Source organism: Camelus dromedarius, chromosome 6 (assembly GCF_036321535.1).
Source record: "Camelus dromedarius isolate mCamDro1 chromosome 6, mCamDro1.pat, whole genome shotgun sequence".
Lineage (NCBI taxonomy): Eukaryota > Metazoa > Chordata > Mammalia > Artiodactyla > Camelidae > Camelus > Camelus dromedarius.
The window spans coordinates 10,673,007-10,695,870 of record NC_087441.1 but is presented as its reverse complement, the minus strand read 5'-3'; the positions used below and the strand labels follow the sequence as shown (position 1 = coordinate 10,695,870).

General features: G+C 36.9%; 1 protein-coding gene across 4 annotated transcripts in view; it reads right to left on the bottom strand.

Annotated features, from left to right (window-relative positions):
* TFB1M (transcription factor B1, mitochondrial) overlaps positions 1-22,864 on the bottom strand; it is a 59,483-nt gene that overhangs the window by 30,317 nt on the left and 6,302 nt on the right. For all 4 annotated transcript variants that reach the window (XM_010994028.3, XM_064486552.1, XM_064486551.1 and 1 more), the window contains exons 3-5: positions 13,062-13,170; positions 11,685-11,836; positions 2,900-3,019 (exon numbers count right to left, since the gene is read on the bottom strand). In XM_010994028.3, the coding sequence (XP_010992330.3) occupies positions 2,900-3,019; positions 11,685-11,836; positions 13,062-13,170 (381 nt within the window). The remainder of the gene's footprint in view (positions 1-2,899; positions 3,020-11,684; positions 11,837-13,061; positions 13,171-22,864) is intronic.

The window sequence follows — 22,864 nt, the reverse complement described above, 5'->3', positions numbered from 1 at the left end:
TACAGCATGACCAAGCGGGATTTATCCCTGGGATGTAAGGATGGTTCAACATATGCAAATCAATCAACTTAATACATCACATTAATAAAATGAAAGCTAAATATCACATGGTCATCTCGTAAGATGCAGAGAAAGCATGCGACAAAATACAACATCCCTTTCATGATAAAAACATTCAGTAGATTGGGCACAGAAGGAACATAGTTCCACATAATAAAGACCATATATGACAAACTCACAGCTAACATTATCCTCAAATGGAAAAAAAACAAAGCTTTTCCTCTAAGATCACAAACAAGACAAGGATGCCCACTATCACCACTCTTGTTTAATAGAGTACTGGAAGTCCTAGCTAGAGTCATCAGGCAAGACACACACACACACAAAAGGCATCCAAATTGGGAAAGGAGTAAAACTGTCACTACTTGCAGATGATATGATTCTGTATATAGAAAATCCCAAAGGATCAACCAAAAAAACTGTTGTAAGTAATCAACAATTTTAGTAAAGTTGGAGAATACAAAATCAGCAAACAGAAATCAACTGCATTTTTATACACTTAGAATGAAACATTCGAAAAAGAAAAAAAAATTATCCATTTACAATAGCATCAAAAACAATAAAATACTTAGGCATAAACTTAACTAAGGAGGTGAAAGATCTGTACAGTGAAACTACAAGACTTTTCTGAAAAGAAACTGAAGAAGACACCAAGGGAAAAATATCCTGTGTTCACGGAATTGAAGAATTAATATTGTTACAATGTCTGTACTACCCAAAGCCAGCTATAGATTCAGTGCAATCCTCATCAAAATACCAATGGCATTCTTCAAAGAAATAGAAAAAAGAATTCAAAAATTTGTATGGACCACAAAAATCCCTGAACAGCCAAAACAGTTCTGAGGAAAAAGAACAAAGCTATAGGTATCACACTTCCTGATTTCAAACTACACCACAAAGCTACAGTAATAAAAGCAGCATGTTACCGGCACAAAAACAGACACATGGACCAATGGAACAGGATAGAGAGCCCAGAATTAAACCCTTACTTATATGGTCAACTAACATTTGACAAGGGAGCCAAGAGTACTTAACGGGGAAAGGACAGTTTTTTCAATAATGGTGCTGGGAAAACTGGATAAACACATGCAGAGCAATACAAGTGGACCCTTCTTACACCACCCAGAAAAATTAATTGGAAATAGATTAAACACTTACACATGACAGCTGATACTATACAACTCTTAGAAAAGAAAAGTAGGGAATAAACTCTTCAACGTTGGTCCTGGCAATGATTTTTTGAACGTGACAACACAAGCACAAAGGACAAAAGCAAAAATCAACAAATGGGGCTACAAACCTAAAACTACTTCACAGCAAAAGTAACAACTTACAAAGTGAAAAGACAACTTACAGAATGAGAGCAAATTTTTACAAATTATACATTAGATAAGAAAAATACTTGAAGTACACAAAGAACTCATACTACTCAATAATGACAAAAACAAAAAAACCCCACATAAAACCCCCAAATAATCCGATTAAAAAATGGACATGAAAACTAAAAAGACATTTTTCCAAAGATGACATCGAAATGGCCAAAAGGTACCTGACAAAATGCTCAACATCAGCCATCATCAGGAAAAAGGTAATGAGAAACAACGAGATGCCACCTCACACCTATTGCAGTGGTCACCATCAAGAAGACCTAAGTGCTGGTGAGGACGGGGAGAAAAGGAACTCTTGCGCACTGTTGGTGGGACTGTAAAATTGGTGTAGCCACTGTGGAAAGCGGTATGGAGCTTCCTCAAAAAATTAAAAATTAGGTCTATCATGTGATCCAGCAATTCGACTTCTTGGTATTTGTCTGAAGAAAATTAAACACTAACTCAAAAAGATACATGCACGTCCACGTTCACTGCAGCATTATTTACAATAGCCAGATATGGAAACCACCTAAATGTCCATTGATAGATAAATGTGGGTAAAGAAAATGTGGGACATACACACAATGGAATGTTACTCAGCCATGAGAAAGGAGGACACCCTGACGTTGTGACAACATGAATAGACCTTGAGCACATTATGCTAAGTGAGATAACTGAGACAGAGGAAGACACGTACTATATGGTATCATCTGTATGTGGAATTTTAAAAAGTAAGACTTGTAAAATGGTGGTTACCAGAGGATAGGGAGACAGGATGGAAGCTGTTTAAAAAGCACAAACTTACAATGGGTAGTAAATGAACCCAAGATATAATGCACTGTACAGGGAACATAGACAATAATATTGTATTATAATCATCAAATTTGTAAAAGACTATAACTAAATTATTTCAACTACTAAAAAGAAATAATAATTATGTAATATGATAGAGGTGCTAATTATTGCTACAAGGGCAATTATATTACAATATATAAATGTATCAAATTTACAAGTTGTTCACCTTAAATTTATACGTTATATATGTCAAATATATTTCAATAAAAATAAATAAATAATGTTCGATGTAACTTTAGTTAGAAGTCTCTGTCAGAAATCACAAAAAAATATTGATTTCTTTTCTTGAGGACTGGCTGACCACACAACTTTTCTTCTACACTGGGATACTTTTAAGGGTAAAGGGGATAATAATAATAATGGTAATAGCACCACCCCAAGGGCAACATGGATAAGCAAAGGCATTTGGTCATTCTATTTCAGGGGAAGAAAAATTAGAATAAGAACTAACTATTCATATTCTGATTTTTATGGTTCTTATTTAGGAGAGGAAGAAAAAGTTATGTACAGTTTGGATATAAATAAAGGTCAAATTCCTCTGATACATCCTTTCAGGAGCAAAGATTACATTTAAAATCCTAATTTTGGTGTACTAAAACAAATAAACAGAAACTCACCTCTGGTTTGGGGATAAAAGCCCGACCTGGGATTGTCAAGATGTGTTGAACGTCACAGAGGTACTGGGCCATAATGGAAAGGCGACTTCGCTGTTTGCTTCCTGTAGTGGCTGTAAGTCTCTGCAGGACAAAAAGGAATTTTAGCAAATACTTAAATCGGTCTCATCAAACCAAATGGCACCAACACTCCATGATCTACGAACACCAGGATTTTCTGATGAACATTTAAAAAGCATATCCTATCTGACATGATACACAGCCAACAGGGGAAACACTTCCCTCCAATACCACCTCAGGTACATTTAACAAGTGTGAACTGTATCATATACAATGCACTCAAAAAAAAATCAAACAAGAAAATTTCCCTACCACTGGCTGTTGGGATTTTCAAACCACTGTTAAATTATGTAGAAGATACTGTATAAAACAAGTAATCAACAAATATTTGGTAAGTGAAGAAATTAACAAGAATAGTGAAGAACTGAAGATGCTTCCGTAATTTTATGAACCACCTCAATATCTTAATGAACAGTTTTAATGATGTGCTTTTCTTTATTTAAGTGTAATAAAATCTTAAATATTTAGAACTCTTGGAGAACTGGCTGTTTTTGACAACTGATTTTTACAAAAAAAACCCAAAAAACAAAAAACTAGGATTTTTTTTTAAGCACACAAACATTTTTATTTTAAAGTTAGGTATATTCAAATTAACTTATAAATACAATTTCAATCAATACCCCAAAAAGATTTTTTACAAGAATTTTAAATTAAATTTCATATACATTTTATATGAAAAAGCAAAGGACCCAGAGTAGCCAGGACACTCCTGAAAAACATCAACAGTTTGGGGGGAGGGGTGCTGGGTGGAGATGAGGTGGGGGTGATTCACCTTGCCAGGTGCCAAAATTAAGGCAGTATGGTACTGTTACACACACAAATAGACCAATGGAACAAAAACCTCAAACTCAAGCACGTGTGAAATGTGACATATACCTGAAATGTGACAGATGTGATGTAGCAACTGCTAATGGGAAAAAAAATGGATCAGTGATATTGGTATAAGCAGGCATTTACAAGGAGGAAAATGCAGGTCCCCGTCGTGACCATAGCCAGAAACACATTCCAAGTGAATCAACAGTAAGTGAAAAGTAAAACTTTTAAATTTTTATAAGTAAATATCTATGTTTCCCCACAGGAGGGAAGAATTTCTTAATAATGCAAGAGCAAAAGCCATAAAAGAAAAGACTGATATATTTTGTTCTATTTAAATTAAGAGCTACTTTATAATAAAAACACTATAAAGATAAGTCACAGACTGAGAGAAAGCATTTGAAACTTAAATCTGACAAAGGATTAGTGTTCAGAATATAGAAGGAACTCCTACAGATCAATAATCAAAAGACAAACAGAAAATACGATGAGAAATATGGTGAGAGCACCCCAAATGAACCATAACCATAAACTATGCTCAACTAAATTACCAATTAGGGACATGCAAATTAAAACCATATGAGATACAATTTCATATTCATGAAATGAACAAAATTTTAACAACAGAAAAAGAACCTGACAGAACCTAGTATCGGTGAATATACAGAGCAACAGGAACTCTCATACCCTACCTGTGAGAGGGGACTTTGGTACAGGCACTTTGGACCACAATCTGGCAATACATACAGAAAAGCTAAAGTTGAGTAAACGCTTATGATCCTTTAAGCCTACCTTTGTGACTACATCCCAGAGAGAGATTTCTATACTTCACAAGGAGGTATGTATAAGAATACTCACTGCAACATTGTATGTAGTATCCAAAAACAGTGGAGAAACATAAAGGCCCATCAATAAGTGGATGAATAATTAAACAGTTTTGACAATGGAATACTAAATAATGAATAACAAGAGTTACCAACATAAATCCCAATAATTAAGTGGCAGAAAATCCGTTACAGTATGACTCCATTTATATAAAACCTTCAAAAGATCATTTATTTCTTACTGTTTACGCTGTATGTATATCTATTTATGTATCTACATCTGCAAAGCAAGCAAAACATGCTTATGGGAATAATGAATATCGATTCTAAGACAGTTCAATTCATAGGAGGGAAAGAAAGAGGATAGAAGACGGCTCCAAACATACTTATAGTATTTCTTAAGAAGATATGAAAAAATACGGCAATAAGATTGAACAAAGCTGAATGGTGGATAAAAGAAATTAGGCATACTTGTTTTTCTAAAATGTATCCTGCTTATCTGTGTTCTTAGGGCTCACTGGACCTTCTAAACCTCTTTGGAATGATACAGAGTCAACATGACAAATACCGATGATGGCTCGAATAATCCTGGGCTAGGTAAGCCAGCGGTGTGCCTTACCACCCAACAGCCAGAGACAGAGCGCTTTGTGAGCTACACTTACTGTGCTGGGTGTTCTCTTTTCTGCTTCACTGTCATGTGTCAGCTTCTAATAGTCCCTTTTACTTTGCTGCTTCTAACCAGCTGTGAGCATGAAAACCACGTAATGTGGCTTGTAAAAGCTTTGCCTTAAGATTTAAAAACAGGTTTTAATCTGGGATGCTGAGAAAATTTCCTGTGGGCATCTATTTTGTTACTCAGAAGCCATCCCTCATCTCATCCCTTTTTATTTTAAATCACCTGGCTGTTGTCTGTGTTTGGACAGTTGCAATTATGGGGAAGTTGAGTTCAAGACAAGTGATGAGTTGCTACAGTATATATGACAAAATAAGTTCTTCCTTACTAAAATGTAAAACCTAGAACTGTAAATATCAAAAACAAAGACAAATAATGGAAGTATAGATTTGAGCTCAAGAATAAGCTTATATGAAAACGAATATATGTATATACATGATTGGAACATTGTGCTGTACGCCAGGAATTGACACATTGTAACTGACTGTATGTCAATAAAACAAGAATAAGCTTATGGATGAAATGATCAAAAATATTTCTAGTTCTTCATAAACAAAAAAAGGAGCTTAATTTTACCACTGGCATTAAGATTCAAATTTTTAAAATGCACTGTATAAACTGGCATAATTCAAAGCAGTTGTGCAAAAGCTCAAATCTAGCATGAACATACTCCACAAAATGAAAACGTAAACCAAAAGAAATGCTCAGATTTAAAAAATTATTTTATCCTGGATTTTCTTCTAGTGTTTTACTTTTACATCTGAAAGGTGTGTTCCCATTGATGAAATGAAGGCAACTTAAAAATCACTTTAACCAAAGAGCAAACCAGGGAGGAGTGGAGGGTGGAGGGTAAGCTAGTTTGAAATGAAGACACATTTAAGTATATTTCACTTAGAGTGCCATGTATCCAGTTCTGCCTGGTGAAGGGGTGTCCTGAACCCATTAATGTAACCCATCCAATCCTTGCAGCGAATACACACAGGCTGTGAAGATGAAAATACGTGAATCATATCTTATAACTTAGAAGAAAGCAGTACACATACCTGTCCCTAACATACTGAGGAAAAATTCAAATCACAGACCAGAAAGCTCTGCAAAAGACTTCATTAAAAGCTAGCATGAGAGTTAAATGGTTACTCAACCATTCAAACATGAATTGATACTTCTTTGATAGATATCTTACAGGTAAAGCTATTAAAATTCAAACTCTACTACAAGATAGATGATTTTAAAAGCAAAAAGCCAGGGAACCAAACCAGGTAATTTTTCAGTAAAAGGAAACCTCTAACTCTTGAGCTTTTTAAAGACATTCTGATCGAGTGTAAGAAAACAAAGGTCAAAGAATTCGCCAGGACAGTGTTATTTTTTTCCCTTATTCATCTAAAATAATTTTAAGTAGAAAAATTAGGCTTATACTTGAGAAGCTCCAGAGCCAAACATCAGGAACAATGAGATCTAAATAATTAATGGAGATGTGACTGCCTCCCTGCCAGGGTCCCCTGGAGATGGCAGGAGATGAAGAGGCTGATGCTGGACCCAGAAAGAAAAGACCAGAGGGCCAGTCACACGAAGAACCTGAACATCATGACTTTAGCAGAAAATGCAGGACCTGCGTTCAAGTTCAGCTTCCCCTGTGACCAGCTCCACGACCTATGGAAGACATCAAAGCACTCTGAGCCTCAGTTTCATCATCTATAAAATGAGGTCAGGTGAGGTTTGTTAAGGTCTCATTTATTGCTACACAGTCTGGTTCTGTTTTATGAGCTGTAACTTTAAACTGTCGATATGCCCCTTAATGTGTTATGAGCTGAATTCTTACATTTATACCCTGTCTTCTCAGGGAGGAAGGAATAAGAGGACCATGCTCATTTATTTCTGTTCTGTAATTCACAAAGCTGAGCAAAGCAAATGTTTAAAATTGCTTTCTGCGGCTAAAATACAAAATTACAATTATGACAGTGTCAAGAACAGAGTATGTAAGAAAATGCTGTATATTCTTCTACTGAAACTTTCACTCGTAAAATGTGAAAATCAGAGGACCAGTGTTATCCACACTTTTAAAGCATTCTGTAAACTATAGACTCAATATGTAACTCTCCTCAATATTTATACTAAAATTTAACTAAAATCAACTTTTTGTTGAAGAAAAATAATTACACATGGTGAAGAGAAAGCAACACTATTATTAACAACCACATTCGACACTGACTCACTGAAAATGTTACCCACCTCTTCAGCTTCTGTTCTTTTGCTCTTTCCCCCCAAAGAATTAGAGTACACAGTATTTTGCATCTCTATTGTGTTATTGAAAAATAGAAATACCGTAATAACCATGTCAGCTGAGGAAAAAAAATCCAAGGATAAATTCAAAAGTTGAGAAAACTAACAAAGAGAACTATTAGCAAGACCTCAATTCAAACCAACAGAGGAGAATTAACAGATTCGGGGAAGGAAATGACTAGGACCTTGGGAGTGAGGATGTCATCTGAGAGTCTATAACAAACACAAAAGGGTCTTACATTTTTGTGATGGATTTTAAGGACAAACACTCTAAAACAAAGTTTCTCAACTTTGGCACAGTTATTGACATTTGTGGCTGGTTAATGCTGAGTAATTCTCTGTTGTGGGGGCCCGTCCTTGACCGTCCTGTGCACTGAAGGACATTTACCAGCATCCCTAACCTCTATCCACTAGATGCCAGAAGCACCCCTGAGTTGTGACAACCAAAAATGTCCCTGAGTGGTGGGTGGGGCAAAATCGGCTCCTTTGAAAACCGTAACTCTGAAAGGGAACATGGGTAAAGAGAGAGGGATGGATCTAAGAAATAAAACTCTGATGATACATTCGTAAATTATTGGAGAGGAAGATATCTAAAGGGTTGAACTAGTGTAGTTATACAGTCTATTCTCAAAGGGAACGCTGCTATAAAGGTGGCTTTTTGTTTGTTTTTACAGCAACAACTATGAAGCTGACTAAAAGCTACGGAACAACAGTTTTCATCAACCGGACAACAGGCAGTGTGGGGCTGTGGTCACAGACAGAAGGCAAAGAAGGGAAGCCTTACGACTGCACAGCTGACAGCCTGGAGGCCATTCTCAGGCTGCGGCACAGGGAGGAGGAACACAAACAGAGGCCAAGGGGTCTCCTGGACTTGAAGAGACAGAGGATGAAGTTCTGGGCGCTGGAAATAGCCAGGATTTGCAGGGCAGACTACTGGAGATGTGGGGACACAGTGGGGAGAGGTGGCAGGGAGGGGAGGTGGATAGAGGAAGGAGCCAGGGCTCCTGAGATGTGCTCCTTTAAGTCTCTGGCTGAGTGCTGATCTCCAAGGGTATGAGGTTAACTCCTCAAGGCTTGGAAGGCTGGGAGACAGAAGAAAGTACCACTGGAAAGCTATAGGGCAAACGAAGCTCACACAGGGCTGGAAATAGTTCGCACCCCCAACAACTGAAGTCGAGAGCCTTTTAAATACTCAGGGAGCTGGATGGAGTCCTTAGGAACATCATGACTCAGTAGTACGACTTAGCTCCAGATTAAAGGCTGCACTGGACCCATCATCACAAAGCTCAAAAACAAATCTCAAACCAAACTGCAAATAACTTATCTATGTGCCAGAACAAAACCCACCACTCAACCCAATACAACAAAAGCTGGCCCTCAACCACACTGAAAAAGACAGAAACAGAAACCTCACAGTACCCAGCATTTTGTCAAAAATTACCAGGCTTGCAAAGCAGCAGGAAAATGGGACCCAAAGCAAAGGAGTGGGGGAGGAAATCAAGGAATCAACTGGTAAAACAGTTGATTTCAGATGTAATGAAATCAGTAGGTAGAGATCTTAAAACAGCTATTACAAATATTATACATATTCATAAAGATGCCAAGGAAAGCATGAACACAAGGAGAGAAAGGGAAGATATAATAAGATGCAAATGGAACTTTTAGAGATAAAAATATAATACCTAAAATGAAAAATAGAGTAAAATAAATAAAGGATTAGAAACTGCAGAAAATTTGTGGTAAATTTGAAGGCAGTTACTGGAATTGTTTTATAAACAGTGAATTACTAAATTTTTTTCATAAGAGTTAACCAAATATCCATGCACTTGCTCAAGAATTCTTTTTTGTCTGCTGATTTATGGTCTGATTGTTAATATGTAAGCACCAAGTTCTGGTCTCGTTCTGGGTCTTCTAATCTAGCCACTGATCTATCTTGTGCCAGCTCATAGTGCTTTGATTATTAGAGCTCCACTGTACATTTAAACATATGATAGGCAAGTCTTCTCTCATATCTCTTCTTTTTCAAAATTTCTTATCCATTTTTGCAGGTCTATTCCTCAAGATAATACCTGGAACTGCACAACATTTTAAGGTTATTGAAAACCTTAATTTGGAAAAAATAAGCATCTTTACAAAAATAATTTTTCCTTCTAGGGCTATAATATTTCTCTTGATTTATCTCAGTAATCTTTTGAGACTCTCAGCCAAGTTTCATGGTTATTTTTACACAGGTCTCTTTTTTCCCTTAGGCTTCCAAAATAAACAATTGTGTATCTCCAAATAATATTTTTTAAATTTCTCTTTCTAATAATGCTTTTATTTACTTCAATCCCTAGTGTGTATAATTTTCTATTTATTTATCACTATTCAATCCTAAACTCTCCCCAGCTTGTAGAAGTCTTCTCTCAGTATACACAAACATGATAGGTATTTTATCAAATTATTCATCTGCTCTGATGCAAATTAAATGTTCTTCCCGAAGATTCCCTCCTCTGTCTCCTGAATTGGGCCTTCTGTTTCCTCGATTTCACATTTTTCTTGTGTCTAACCAGACCAGTGCTTATACTGGCCCCTGTCACGATGTCAGAGGTGTTGTTAGAGGTCAGTGAAGGGCAGACTTCTCAATAAATGGTGCTAGTTTGATTGGAAGCATATGTTAAAAATAGTAAAATTGACTTCTACTTCAACCACACACGAAAATCAATCTCAAGTGGATTATAGATATAAATGTAAAAAGTAAAATAATGCTTCTAGAAGATAACACAGAAGAATATCTTCATGATCTCAGGATATAAAAGAAGTTCTTCAACAAGACATGAAAAGCACTAACCATAAATTTAAAACTAGAAACATCTGCTCTTCGAAGGACACTGTAAGGCAATAGTGGAAGAAGTCTGTGACACATTTAACTAATAAAAGGCTAGTATGAAGAATATGTAAGAACTGCTCCAAATCCATGAGGAAAGAACAGGCAACCCAACAGAAATATGGGCAAAAGCAAGCACTTGACAAAGAAAAATAAAGGCCAATAAACACGTAAAATGATGCTCAGTTTCATTAAAATCAGCAAAAGACAAAATTAACGCACCATCCTTTTCAGATGAACAAAAATGTACAAGTCTGGCAATAACAAGCACTGGCAAGGCTATGGAGCAAAACGAATGCACACACACTGGTGGTGGGAATCCAAACATGCAGAATGACTTCAGAGGAACAGTTTAGTGTTACCCAGCCAGGGGGACGACTTGCAGACCTTACGATCCAGCACTGCCACCTTCAGGTGTGTACCCTAGAGAAGTCCTGGGCGCCAGCTGACGTAAATGTAAGAATGTTCGTGACTGTTTTGTTTGTAATAACGAAACGCTGAAACTCATTCAGGGTCCCCAAACAGGGAAGTGGACAGATAAATCCATAGTCAAAGAGCGGGCAGTAAAAAGCTGTACAAATAAACTACAGCTATGAGCAACATGAGCGAATAAAAAGAATACATCTTGTATGAACCCATTTGTACAAAGTTCAAAAACGGACAAAACTATAGTATATTAGTTATACAGATAAGAATATGTAATAAACCACTCGGAATAATAAACTGCAAACTCATAGTATAGATTATCTTGGTAGCTGGTGGGACAGGAGATGCAATCAGAATGAGGCACACAAGAGGGCATCAAAGATGCTGGTAATTTAATCACTAACTTGACTTGGGTGGTAGGGATTCAGGGCTTCATTTTATTAAGCCATCCATATACAAAGTCATGCATAGACATTATATGCTCTTCCGTATTTATATGTCATAATAAAATTCAAAAAGAAAACAAACACTTGTGGTCTGCAGACCCCTCCTTAAACCCCTGCCTTTCAAAAACTGCTCTCGCCTGCCCTGCAGGTGTATTTTCTAGATAGGCTAACTCCAGCCCCGGGAATGGCCAGCAGGAACAGCTAAGTCAAAGCCTGTATACTGAATAGTGAGACACCCAACCCTTTCCCTTTCCCAGCTCCAAGCTGATTATCACATTCTTTTTGTTTTGTTTGGGAATTTGATCGTGTGTTAAGATAGCCAGAAAAAGTTAAGGCTTACCTCTGCCACTTCCTTTTGAAAAGTCAACGTCATCTGGGTTCTGCCGTAAGCAAAAGGTCCATTTCTATGAGAAACATTTTCCAGCCACTTGATAATCAGTGGAGTTGATACATTAAAAGGCAGGTTTCCAATAATGTATACATTTGGAGGATCTGGTTGGCATAAGAAAAAACAACTTAGAATGATTTCATCTATATATTCTGAATACAATTTAAGAGTAAAATCAAATTGGATGTTAACAGTATCAAATAAAACTATATGAAAAGATATGGCTATTTTTCAGTCCACTTATTCCTCAGTAGCAATGTTTTCTCACAATCAGCTTCGAATTATGAAGGAAAAAAATCCTACCTAATTAGTATTCAGTCAGTTCAAGTCCTCCGGTTTTGGCTGAGGAAAAATACGAAAAAGAATTGGTTTGAGGGAAAGGATAATTGGTTTTGGACATGATGAGGTCAAAGCTCCTATGGGGCACCGAGATGAAGCTGTCAGATGCCCAGGGAGGGGATACAGGTCGGAAAAGAAGATCTAAACGTGTGCAATATAGACGTGGAAAGTGAGACCACAGGAGGGGAGTGATCCAGGCAAACTGGCTGCACGGAAGATGCCCTGCTCCCTAACCCAACCCCCCTGAAACAACATGTAAGACGTGGGTGGAAAAATGACCACTAGCAAAGAACAGTTAGAGAAGGCTCACAATAAGGTGAAAGGAAAATTGGCAGGGCCTGGAATCAGGGAAGACATGAGCAGAGAAATCTTCTTAACAGTCATATTAACGCCAGAGAACTTCGGAAAGGTATGAAACAGGCAACGAGGAGGTGTGTCACTGTGTCTGCGACTGTGGCTGGGCGGTGTGCTGGAAGGAGGGGACGGGCAGCGCTGGCGTCTCTGAAGGAGCCCGCCCATGGAGAGGCCAGAGACACGGTGGCAGCTCTGGAGGTGCACCCACACTGCTCCTCCAGTTGTTCTAAGGGGTTTTATGGGCAAGAAACACCCTACTATATCTGTATTTTACAAGGATCTGGGGCACATAGCAGGTACCCAATAAACACTGCCCGTGAATGAAAAATGCTTTGGTTGGTCATTGAATAGGAAAGACAATGGAAAGAAAGTTAAAAGAAAGGCTTGGGTATGGCTTGGTTTACTCGAACACTTCTTTTTTCACCGCTTAGAAAAAGTAACACTTCAGAGATTTCACATTTTGGAATAAAGCGGGAAAGCAGAAAAAACTTGCAATGCACATTACCTACTTAATTCTGTTCATCTAATTTCTAATATAACATATAATAATAAATACTTGTAACATATAATACAATAAATATTTGTAATATAAACAATCACAAAAGAAAATAAGAAAACCAATGCAAAGTCACTTACCATCCTCCCAACATCTTTTGAGACTTTGTGGAAAAGCCCTTTCTACCTTAAATGTCAACACATCTCCATGGACAACTCTCAGTTTTCCAGGTGCTGCATCAGAAAGCATCTAGTTTAAAAGAAGGTCAATAAAATGAGCTCATACATTTTGGAGAATAGTGGAACTAATTTTTTTTTCATCACATCTGTGCATTGTTAAATCAATGTGAAAAGCCAGAGACTAAGAGTGACCATCAGTGAACCAGCAGTACGCGGTGTCCACTGCAGTGGACAATTGTGATACTAAGGCTTTTAACCCATATGAATGACTGGGGACAGTGCCAGGTAACAGTGTAACAACAGCTCATAACTTCACAAATAATACAGTAACATAGTTTTGACCCTCAGAATGACTTGTATTTCTATAGAGATTTAGCAAAAACTCCACTCTCATCTATGTTTTAAAATTAGAGACTAAAGACATTATAATAAAATACTGAGAATTAATCAGGAGCAAATCATATGAAAGGCAAACTTAATTCAACTAGGTCTTTATAGCCTAAGTATATACAAAGGATTTTACGTATTACAAAGACCCTTAACTTAATCTATGAGCAGAGTCAAACAAATAGAAAGTCATCTGTCACTGCCAAGCCGCACGCACGTGGCACTGAGACACTCCCTTGACCAGAGTATCCCTGAAGTAGCTCCTGATCCACAGGTGCTTTCGACCTAGCGAATTATCCTGCATGTTTTATCAAAAGCTACCTCCCAGCTTATTTGTGCCTTCTAACTATTTGCTTTCCTTTCTTTTCCTTGTTTTTCCGAGTAAAAAAGAAAAAGAAAAAAAATAGAGGAAAAAAAAAGCATGCTTTGCTTTATCTTTTTTTCCTCCATTATATCTACCTTAGCTCCATTCCTTAAGAAATGCTCTCACAGTACCGAGGTGTTGGCACCCAACTACAGAGAGCCTTACACCCAAGCCATCTATAAATTTATATCGTGTTAAGTACTCTGGACCCAACACAAAGCCTGATTCTTAAAGTCCTTAAGAAAAAAGCAAATAACAACAACACAAAACAGATGCAATCCCTGAGCTTATAAAGTTTAAAATGCAGGAGTATAATCAAGGAAAACAAACACGTCTACAGCAGATTACAAAGGAAGAGGTGACCCTCTCCCCACATTAAACCTCAGCTCAGGGAGCTCAGAGAACCTTGGCTCTAATTCAAGGAACTTTTGCTCTGAGCATCCTTTGGTCCTGCTTCGCTAACTCAATTAAAGCTGATTTCCTTTCCTAACTCTCCTCTTGACTAACTCAGGCAACTGAGGAAGGACGAAAGTGGCACTACAGAAACCAGAGAGGAGAAGGCACAAGACACTGAGAAGATTACTCCCACTTTGGGGTCAACAATTTGTCTTGCACACGCTTCTTTATAGCACTATGTATTGCAACTATGTATATAAAGATTTCTTTTCCGAGTAACATATGGCCCCTTAAGGGCAGCACCTGCTTTTTATCTACCTTAATGTACCCTGTAGCCACAACAGTACACAGTAGGTGCTGCATATATATTTGGTAAGTGAATAAATAAGTGAATAACCAAAGGGCTTTCAGTTTTCTATGAAGATGGAAAATTCCTCTTCTGGCCTGTGAGATTCGGGGCTCCCAAAATTTGTTCAGGTCAAGAAACTTGCAAAAATGTATTTCACTGATAAATCAGTTTGACTTACACAAATAATGTTTCAGAAATACATAGCTGAAATTTGTACACTGGTTAGAAGCCAAACATTTTAGGTCTGGGAGTCATTTAGTTGGATGAGCCATCTAATATTAATATACTTTTGGATTATTCAAGTTACCATGATTTGCTAAAACTTAATCTGATGAGCTCCAGACAATCTTAGAAAATATAACCTCTACAGACTATAAAAATGAAAAAGGAGGTAGCTCTCTCTGGGACAGGCGCTTACTGCACAAAAACTGTATTTAATGATAGCATTCCCTGTCAATGAAGAACATTAAATTTTTCTTCTATAATTATGCTTCACATAATTAACACAAAACAAATTAGCATACCAAAAACAAACAGGCAGAACTAAGACCTTATGTTTCATGATGTCAATATATAGAAAATAATTAAGTAATCAGTAATTAAGACTAAAACAAAACAATGTAAATTTGGCTCTTTGGCACTAATTTACATGCTCTGATAATTCAACATGTTTGAAATGTTAACTTTTTCCACACAGTCGCATAGCAAAAAACTGATACAATACACATTTATTTATCTTCCTTTCCTAGGTTTAAAGTTGCATTTTGGGGGATTCCCTCTAGGGCTTATGTATCAGCCAATAACAAACCAAGGCCTCCCATTCTTTAAAAGGCCTACCTTTGCCCGGACTACTTTTTGTAGCTTGGTCTCCCCCTTTCCCACTCCCCACTGCAGAAGGAACGAATGCCAGTGTTCACAGCTTTATGTGAAGGCCCTGAAGCAATTACGGAGGAAAAAAGCGCTGTAAACTGAAATGATAGTATGATTACAGGCAGCAGCCATTTAAACACCTAATAATATTGAGCACTGACACAGAAAGACATAACCCACTGCTAAAAGAGAGAAATGTTTCCACTCTCACAATGCCACCTGGGGAATGGTGAAGGGGCGGGGAAGATCACGACTTAGCCCTTCAAGAATCACACTGGTGCCTGCCACTTCAAAACTCTGGACATCTCACCTCAGAATGGGCTCAAAGGCACAGCTGGCTAGGAACGCCAGCACTTGGTTACAGCCAAATGAGTATTTTTACAGACACTCAAAAGTGTTCTAACATTTTTATTTTAGTTTCCAATCCTCTTTTCTTCCAAAATGAGGCAGAAGTAAACTCTGAGGAAAATGCATTTGTTAAATAAGGCTGTAAAAGAAGAAATAGGAAACCAAATCGTGAAAGAAGCAGCATATATGTAAACTGTGAGATTTACAGCATAAAAATCCTAGAGACGTTAGGTCTCACAACTGACACACTGAATTATATCATACTGAATTGTAACTTCCAGGTTGGAAATGATTATACCCAGTTTCCAACAGAGGACTTGTGTTTCTCCGGTATTAAGTTTTATAAAGGACCTAGAGATTATCATGTTAAGTGAAGTAAGTCAGACAAAGACAAATAGCATATGACATCACTTACATGCGAAATCAAAAAAAAAAAAAAAAAGATACAAACAAACTTATTTACAAACCAGAAACAGACTCACAGACATAGAAAACAAACTACGGTTACCAAAGGGGAAAGGGGAGGGGGATCAATTTGGGATTAACATATACATACTACTATATACAAAATAGGTAAACAACAAGGACCTACTGTATAGCACAGGAAACTATATTCTATGTCTCGTAATAACCTATAATGGAAAAGAATGTGAAAAATATATATGAATATGTATAATTGAATCACTCTGCTGTACACTTGAAACTAACACAACATTGTAAATTAACTATACTTCAATTTAAAAAAAAGTTTTGTGAAGGGTACAAGGAACCCCTTAACAGAGTAGTAGAGAATGCCTTTAATGAAAGTGAGAAAACAAACGCAGCAGTATTCTTCACATGGTCACCTAAAAATCTCTCCTCAACAAGTCAAGGTCTTAGTGAATGCTTTTCTGTAGGGGGCAGCTAACTATGGTCTACCGAGGTTGTTTTCTGGATCTAATTTTGTGAGGAAAGAATTCACACAATTCTTGGAACTTACGCCCAGTTATAAACTCCTTGAGAACAAAAACTACATCGAACAGCCATTTTGTATGTTTTATGCCACTTCCTCACGGTAAGGGGCTCAGGGTAGCCAACACTGCACAGTGGGCGAAGCATTAATTACACAGTCCAGTGATACCATCACCTTCTTTCTAACTTGCCACCAAGTAGGAACACAAACACTGTTGAAATGAGGCTAGGCCGAACTGTTAAGCAAACTATATGAGAAAGAATCCGTAATATGGAATATGATAGTGGAAAACAGTTTTTTCCCTTATATAGAATACATAAAAAAGACTAATGCTATTATTCAAAAGCAATTTAGGATAATGTTACAATAGACTTTTCTTAGGGTGAAGATTACAGCACGAATTCAACAAGTCAGCTTTCGTTTTTTAAGTAGGACCAGAACAGGTATAGTAGAAACTCAGACTTACCAAGGAATTAGATGTTTGATGTAGTAAATTTTCTGTTCCACCAATGTTAACATCCTTTAAGTGTTAACATTTCTTAAAAAGAAACTTGCAAATAGAAATCTTTCCAAACTATAACACACAATTCTCTACCCAAGCCAAGGACAACGCACCCAGTTTCACCCTTTCCTTGATGACTCGGGTCACTGCTGCCTGTAGAGCAATGGCCTCAGTGGTTATGACCTCCCATTACTGTGCTTTTTTCAGTTTTTAATATTTGCTTTTTATAGCTTTTCTGCGACTGTAATAACCATTACTCCTTGCTGTTGTCAGTGGATCTGCTTCCAGCATTGATCCCTGTACTTCTAATTTGCAGTGGGCTAGGAAATCATGTTGGCTGTAAGCCACCTGTCGCTTATTGGCTGATTGCTGTCTATGTTATGATTAACTATGGTTATATCTATGTCAAGAAAGTTACATGTGTAAAGTATATAATCAAATAGCAACAGAAACTCTTATTTAAAACTTCCTAGCAGGGAAAGAACTTCAAATTTTTCCTATCTCTGATTAAAAACAGCTTCTTTTGCCAGGATGACTAAATTACTTTATATGTCCCTTTATAAAATGACAGGGAAGGGTAATAATTCAAAAGCAACCATTTATTGACTACTGGCCATAGGCCAGGCTCTTTACGTAAATTTCTATCTATCCTTGTAATAACCACAAAAGATAATTATTATTCCAATGCTGCAGATGAGACACCTTAAGTTAAAAAAGATTCAAAGGCAAGCTCAAGGTCACAAAGCCAGTAAGAGCCGTGTATGACATCTGAACACTGACCTATTTGATTCTCAATCCCATGAACTCTCCACTTGGCCTATCAAGTAGAAACAATCATTGTTTACCTCTTATAAAACCTCAGAGGCAATACTAGCAATAATCAATGCCTTACTATCTCTAAAATTCCATGAAATAAGCCCATAACTTAATGGTTTTTCAAGCACTAAGGCAAAATAAAACACTTTTTCAGACATACAAATGCTGAAAGATTTATTACCACGAGATCCACACTACAAGAAATGCTAACAATGGTCAGGGAGAAAGAAAGTGATGGTAAATGGAAATACGGATGAAGAGCATTCACAATAGTAACCAAATGGGTAAATATGTAAGAATTCTTGTTTATTATATAAATCTCTTTTATACAGAATTGACTTTTAAAACAAAAATAACATTGTGTTGTGAACTTTACAACACATGGAGAAATATGACAACAGCCGCACACAGCCTGGCGGGGAGAGATGCAAGTAAACTACTGTAAGGTGTGTATGCGACGCACGAAGTGGTGTAATTACCTGGAGACAGACTGGGATATGTTAAAGATGTATACTACACGCCTTCCATAAACCACTAAAATAACAAAGTAAATAGTTGTAGATAATCAACTGCAGTGGGATGAATACTGGCCCCACAGAGATGCCCACATCCTAATCCTTGGAACCTGTGACTAAGTTATCTTACATGGTAATAGGAACTTGGCTGATGTGATTAAAGATCTTGAGAGGGGCAGATTATCTAGGTGGGCCCCATGCAACCACAAGGGTCCTTGGAAGAGAGAGGCAGGAGGATTAGAGCCAACAGCAGAGATGTAGAAGCAAGAGGTCCCTGAGCTCATGAAAGCAGGTGGCCCCTGGAAGCTGAAAAAGGCAAGGAAACAGATTCTCCCCTGAAGCCTCCAGAAGAATGCAGCCCTGCTGGCCTCGACTTTATAGGCTTCTGACCCCCAGAACTGTAAGAGAATACATTTGTGTCATTTTAAGCTACAGAATTTGTGGTAATTTGTTACAGCAGCAATAGAAAACTAATACCTAAGGCAGAGATGGTCAGGTTGGTGGGAAAAACACAAGACCCACTACATGCTGCCTACAAGAAAAAGACTTTAAATATAAAAACAGAAGTCAGTGAAAGGATGAAAAAGATATACTATTCTAACACTAATCAAAAGAAAGCTGGAATGGCTATATTAATATCAGACAAAGTAGATTCCAGAGGAAAGAATATCACCACGGATCATGAAGATCATTTTGTAATGATAAAGGAGCCAAACCATCACAAAGATATAACAATCCTAAATGTTTATGCACCAAGTAACAGTGCTTCAAAACAGAAGAAACAAAAACTGACAGGACTATAAGGAGAGGCAGACAAACGTGCAATTAGAGTTCAAGATCTCAACACCTTTCTCTCAATAAATGATTAAACAAGTAGATAGAAAATCACTAAGGAGACAGAAGACCCGAGTAATGCCGACTGACCTAACTGAAAGTTATGCTTCACCCAACAGTCATAGAATGCATATTCTTTTCAGCAGAATGCATATTCTTTTTAAGAAACATTTACCAAGACAGATCATATCCCATATGCCAGAAACAAGTCCAAATTAATTAAAATGATTCAAGTCATGTAAAGTATGTTCCCTGATCACAAAGGCATTAAATTAGAAATTGCATAAGAAGATCTGAAAAACACTTAAATTTACAAACTAAATGATACACTTCTAAATAATCCACAAGTCAAGATAAGAAACTGCAAGAGAAACTGGAGCTGAAGGTTATGTGGGAATTTGGAACTTCTTTTGGAAGTCTTTTTAATATGTCAAAAATATTAAAAAGAAAGGAAATTAGAAAGTATTCTGAAGGAATGAAAATAAAAACATTTCAATATAATCCTACCACTCTGTTCAGTGTTGCACTGCGGGTTTTAGCAGTGTAGTAAGAAGCAAAATGGTGGCAAATAAATTGGAATAGAGGTGAAACTGTCTTTATTCGTAGATGAAATATTAATATATACAGACAATACTAAGGAGTCTACAAAATAGCTACTAATAAGTGAGTGGAGCAAGGTTGCAGGATACAAAGTCAACATCCCAAAATAAATGGTATTCATACATGGTACCCACAGAGCAACAAACAACCAACACATATAAAACTACTTGACTTCTGACAACAGTAACAAGGCAACTTAATGAGGAAAGGATATTTTCAACAAATGATGTAAAAAAAAAAAAAAAAGTGAACCTTTATCCTTATCTCACACTATACACAAAAGTTAGTCAATGTGTCACAGGCCTATGTGTAAAAGCTAAAACTATAAAACATCTAGAAGAAAACAAAGGAGAAAGCCTTTGTTTGGGTTTTGGCAATTTTTAAAAAAAATTCTCAAAGTACTGTGACTTTGAAACATGCATAACTTTCATACACTTAGACAGGGTAAAGTGGAAGCAAATTAACTTCATTTTGAGAATTCAGCGTTAGAATGATCTTGCTAAGACTAGCGTTTAAACAAGCTTCCTTACTGAAAATATTTTAGGGACACCTTCATAATTTTTCTGCTCATTGTAAGGAACTAATATTACCTAGTGGTTCATAGGGGTTTATTGTAAAATTTTAATTTCATATTGTAGATTTGGATCAAGGTTCATGCTCCTTTCATTGTACAAAAAGACCAAAGTGAGACTTCTGTCTTTCACTGTTATTTTTCTTCTGTTACTGAGTGTTTAGGACAAGAGAACAAGTTCTGGCAGAGTTTATAATTTGGTTCACCTGGAGCAGACAAACGAGGAGGTGCTCTGATCACCAAATTAAGGCCCCTACTTAATTGACCCTTGGAGAATTGGAGAGGGTTTTCTTTCTCTCCTTCCCATTTACATCATCCCTTGGTATCTGCAGGGGATTGGTTCCAGGACCTGCCAAAGATACCCAAATTTGCAAATACCCAAGCCCTATAATCAGCCTTCTGTATCAGTTCAACAGCAACAACCTCCAATTCAATGAACCTCAGATCATGCAGCGCAATATGTATTTACTGAAAAAAATCTGTGTATAAGTAGACCCATGCAGTGCAAATCCATGTTGTTCAACGATCAACTGTAATCTGAAAACCACGGAATTTTCTGTCACTTATGATTCTAAGAATTTGTACATTATTTAGAAAATAAGCTTTCAAGTCAATATTCTACTTAAAAAAATTAAGATATAATTAACATATAACATTATGTTAGTTTCAGGTGCAGAACATAATGATTAGATTTATGTACACGCTGCAAAATCATCACAATAAGTCTAGTTAACCTCCATCACAACAGCTACAAATTTTTTCCTGTAATGAGAACTTTTTAAGATTCACTCTCTTAGCAACTTTCAAATATTCAATACAGTATTATTAACTATATAGTAAGCATGCTGTACATTACATCTCCAGGACTTATTTTATAACTGGAAGTTTATATCTTTTGACTAACTTCACCCATTTCTCCACCCACTCCCAACCCTTGGCCCCTGGCAATCACCTATCTGTTCTCTGCATCCAGGAGTTCACTTTTGTTTTTGTTTTGTGTGTGTGTGTGTGTGTGTGTGTGTGTGTGTTTTAAGATTCCACATCCAGATAAAACATCTAGAAAAAAATGCAGGAGAAATTCTAAGTTTTGGTTTTGGCAATTATTTTAAAATTTAGATGCAAAAAGCATCAAGTTTTAAAAAATGGATAAATTGTATATTATAAAAACTAAGTTTTCCTCGCCATGAGACACTGATGTCTACAAAAATGAAAAGGCAAGGCACAGCTGAGGGGAAAGCACTGCAAAACATGTATGTGACAAAGTGCTTGTATCTAAACTATATAAAGATATCTTACAGTAATGAAAAGACAAACAAAAATTAAAAACTGCTCAAAGTCTGCAAAAACAGTTCCCCCCAAGAGATACAGATGGCAAATAAGCACATGAAAATATGTGTAGAAACATTATTTACTAGGGAAATGCAAATAAAAACCACAATGAAATACCACTACGTATACATTCAGATGACTAAAATTACGCAGACTGACTATACTAAACGTGAGCAGGCATGTGGAGTAACTGGAACTCTTGCACAACTGCTGGGAACGTTAAAAGGTAGAGCCACCTCGTAAATTCTGGTAGTTTCACAAAAAGTTTAACCCACACATACCACAGGACCTAGACATTCTAAGTCTAGTACTTTACTCACGAGACATAAAAAAGTATATATCCACACAAAGACCCGCATGTGAATGTCCGTAACAGCTGTGTGATAGCCAAAAAGTGGAAACAGTCCAACGTGCACCAACTTTGTGAGTGAATGTACAAACCTGGTATACTCCCAGAACAGAACACTAGGCAAGCAGTAAAAAAGAGCAAACTACTGAAAAAGCACCCCAACATGGATGACTCTCGACGTGATTAATGCTCAGTAAAAGACATCAGATAAAAAAAGCACCTACTGTATGATTCCACTTCTACAAAATTCTAAAAAATGGAAAATCATCTATAGTGACAGAAAGCAGATCAGTGGTTGTCAGAGGAGAGGGAAGGAGGAGGGATGGATTACACAGGAACATAAGGAAGCTTGAAGGTTATAGATGGTCTTTATCTTGATTGTGATGACGCTTCATATGATTACACAGTTTTCAAAAAAGTGACTTGTACACTTTTAATATGTGCAGTTTACTGAAACAACTACACCTCAGTAAAGCTGTACAAAGTACTGAGTGTGGTAAACTCTCAATAAGCATCAGTTATTATGATCAGTATTAACATATAAAATCTTTAAAACAAACAGAAAAAAAAAAAAGAAGCGTC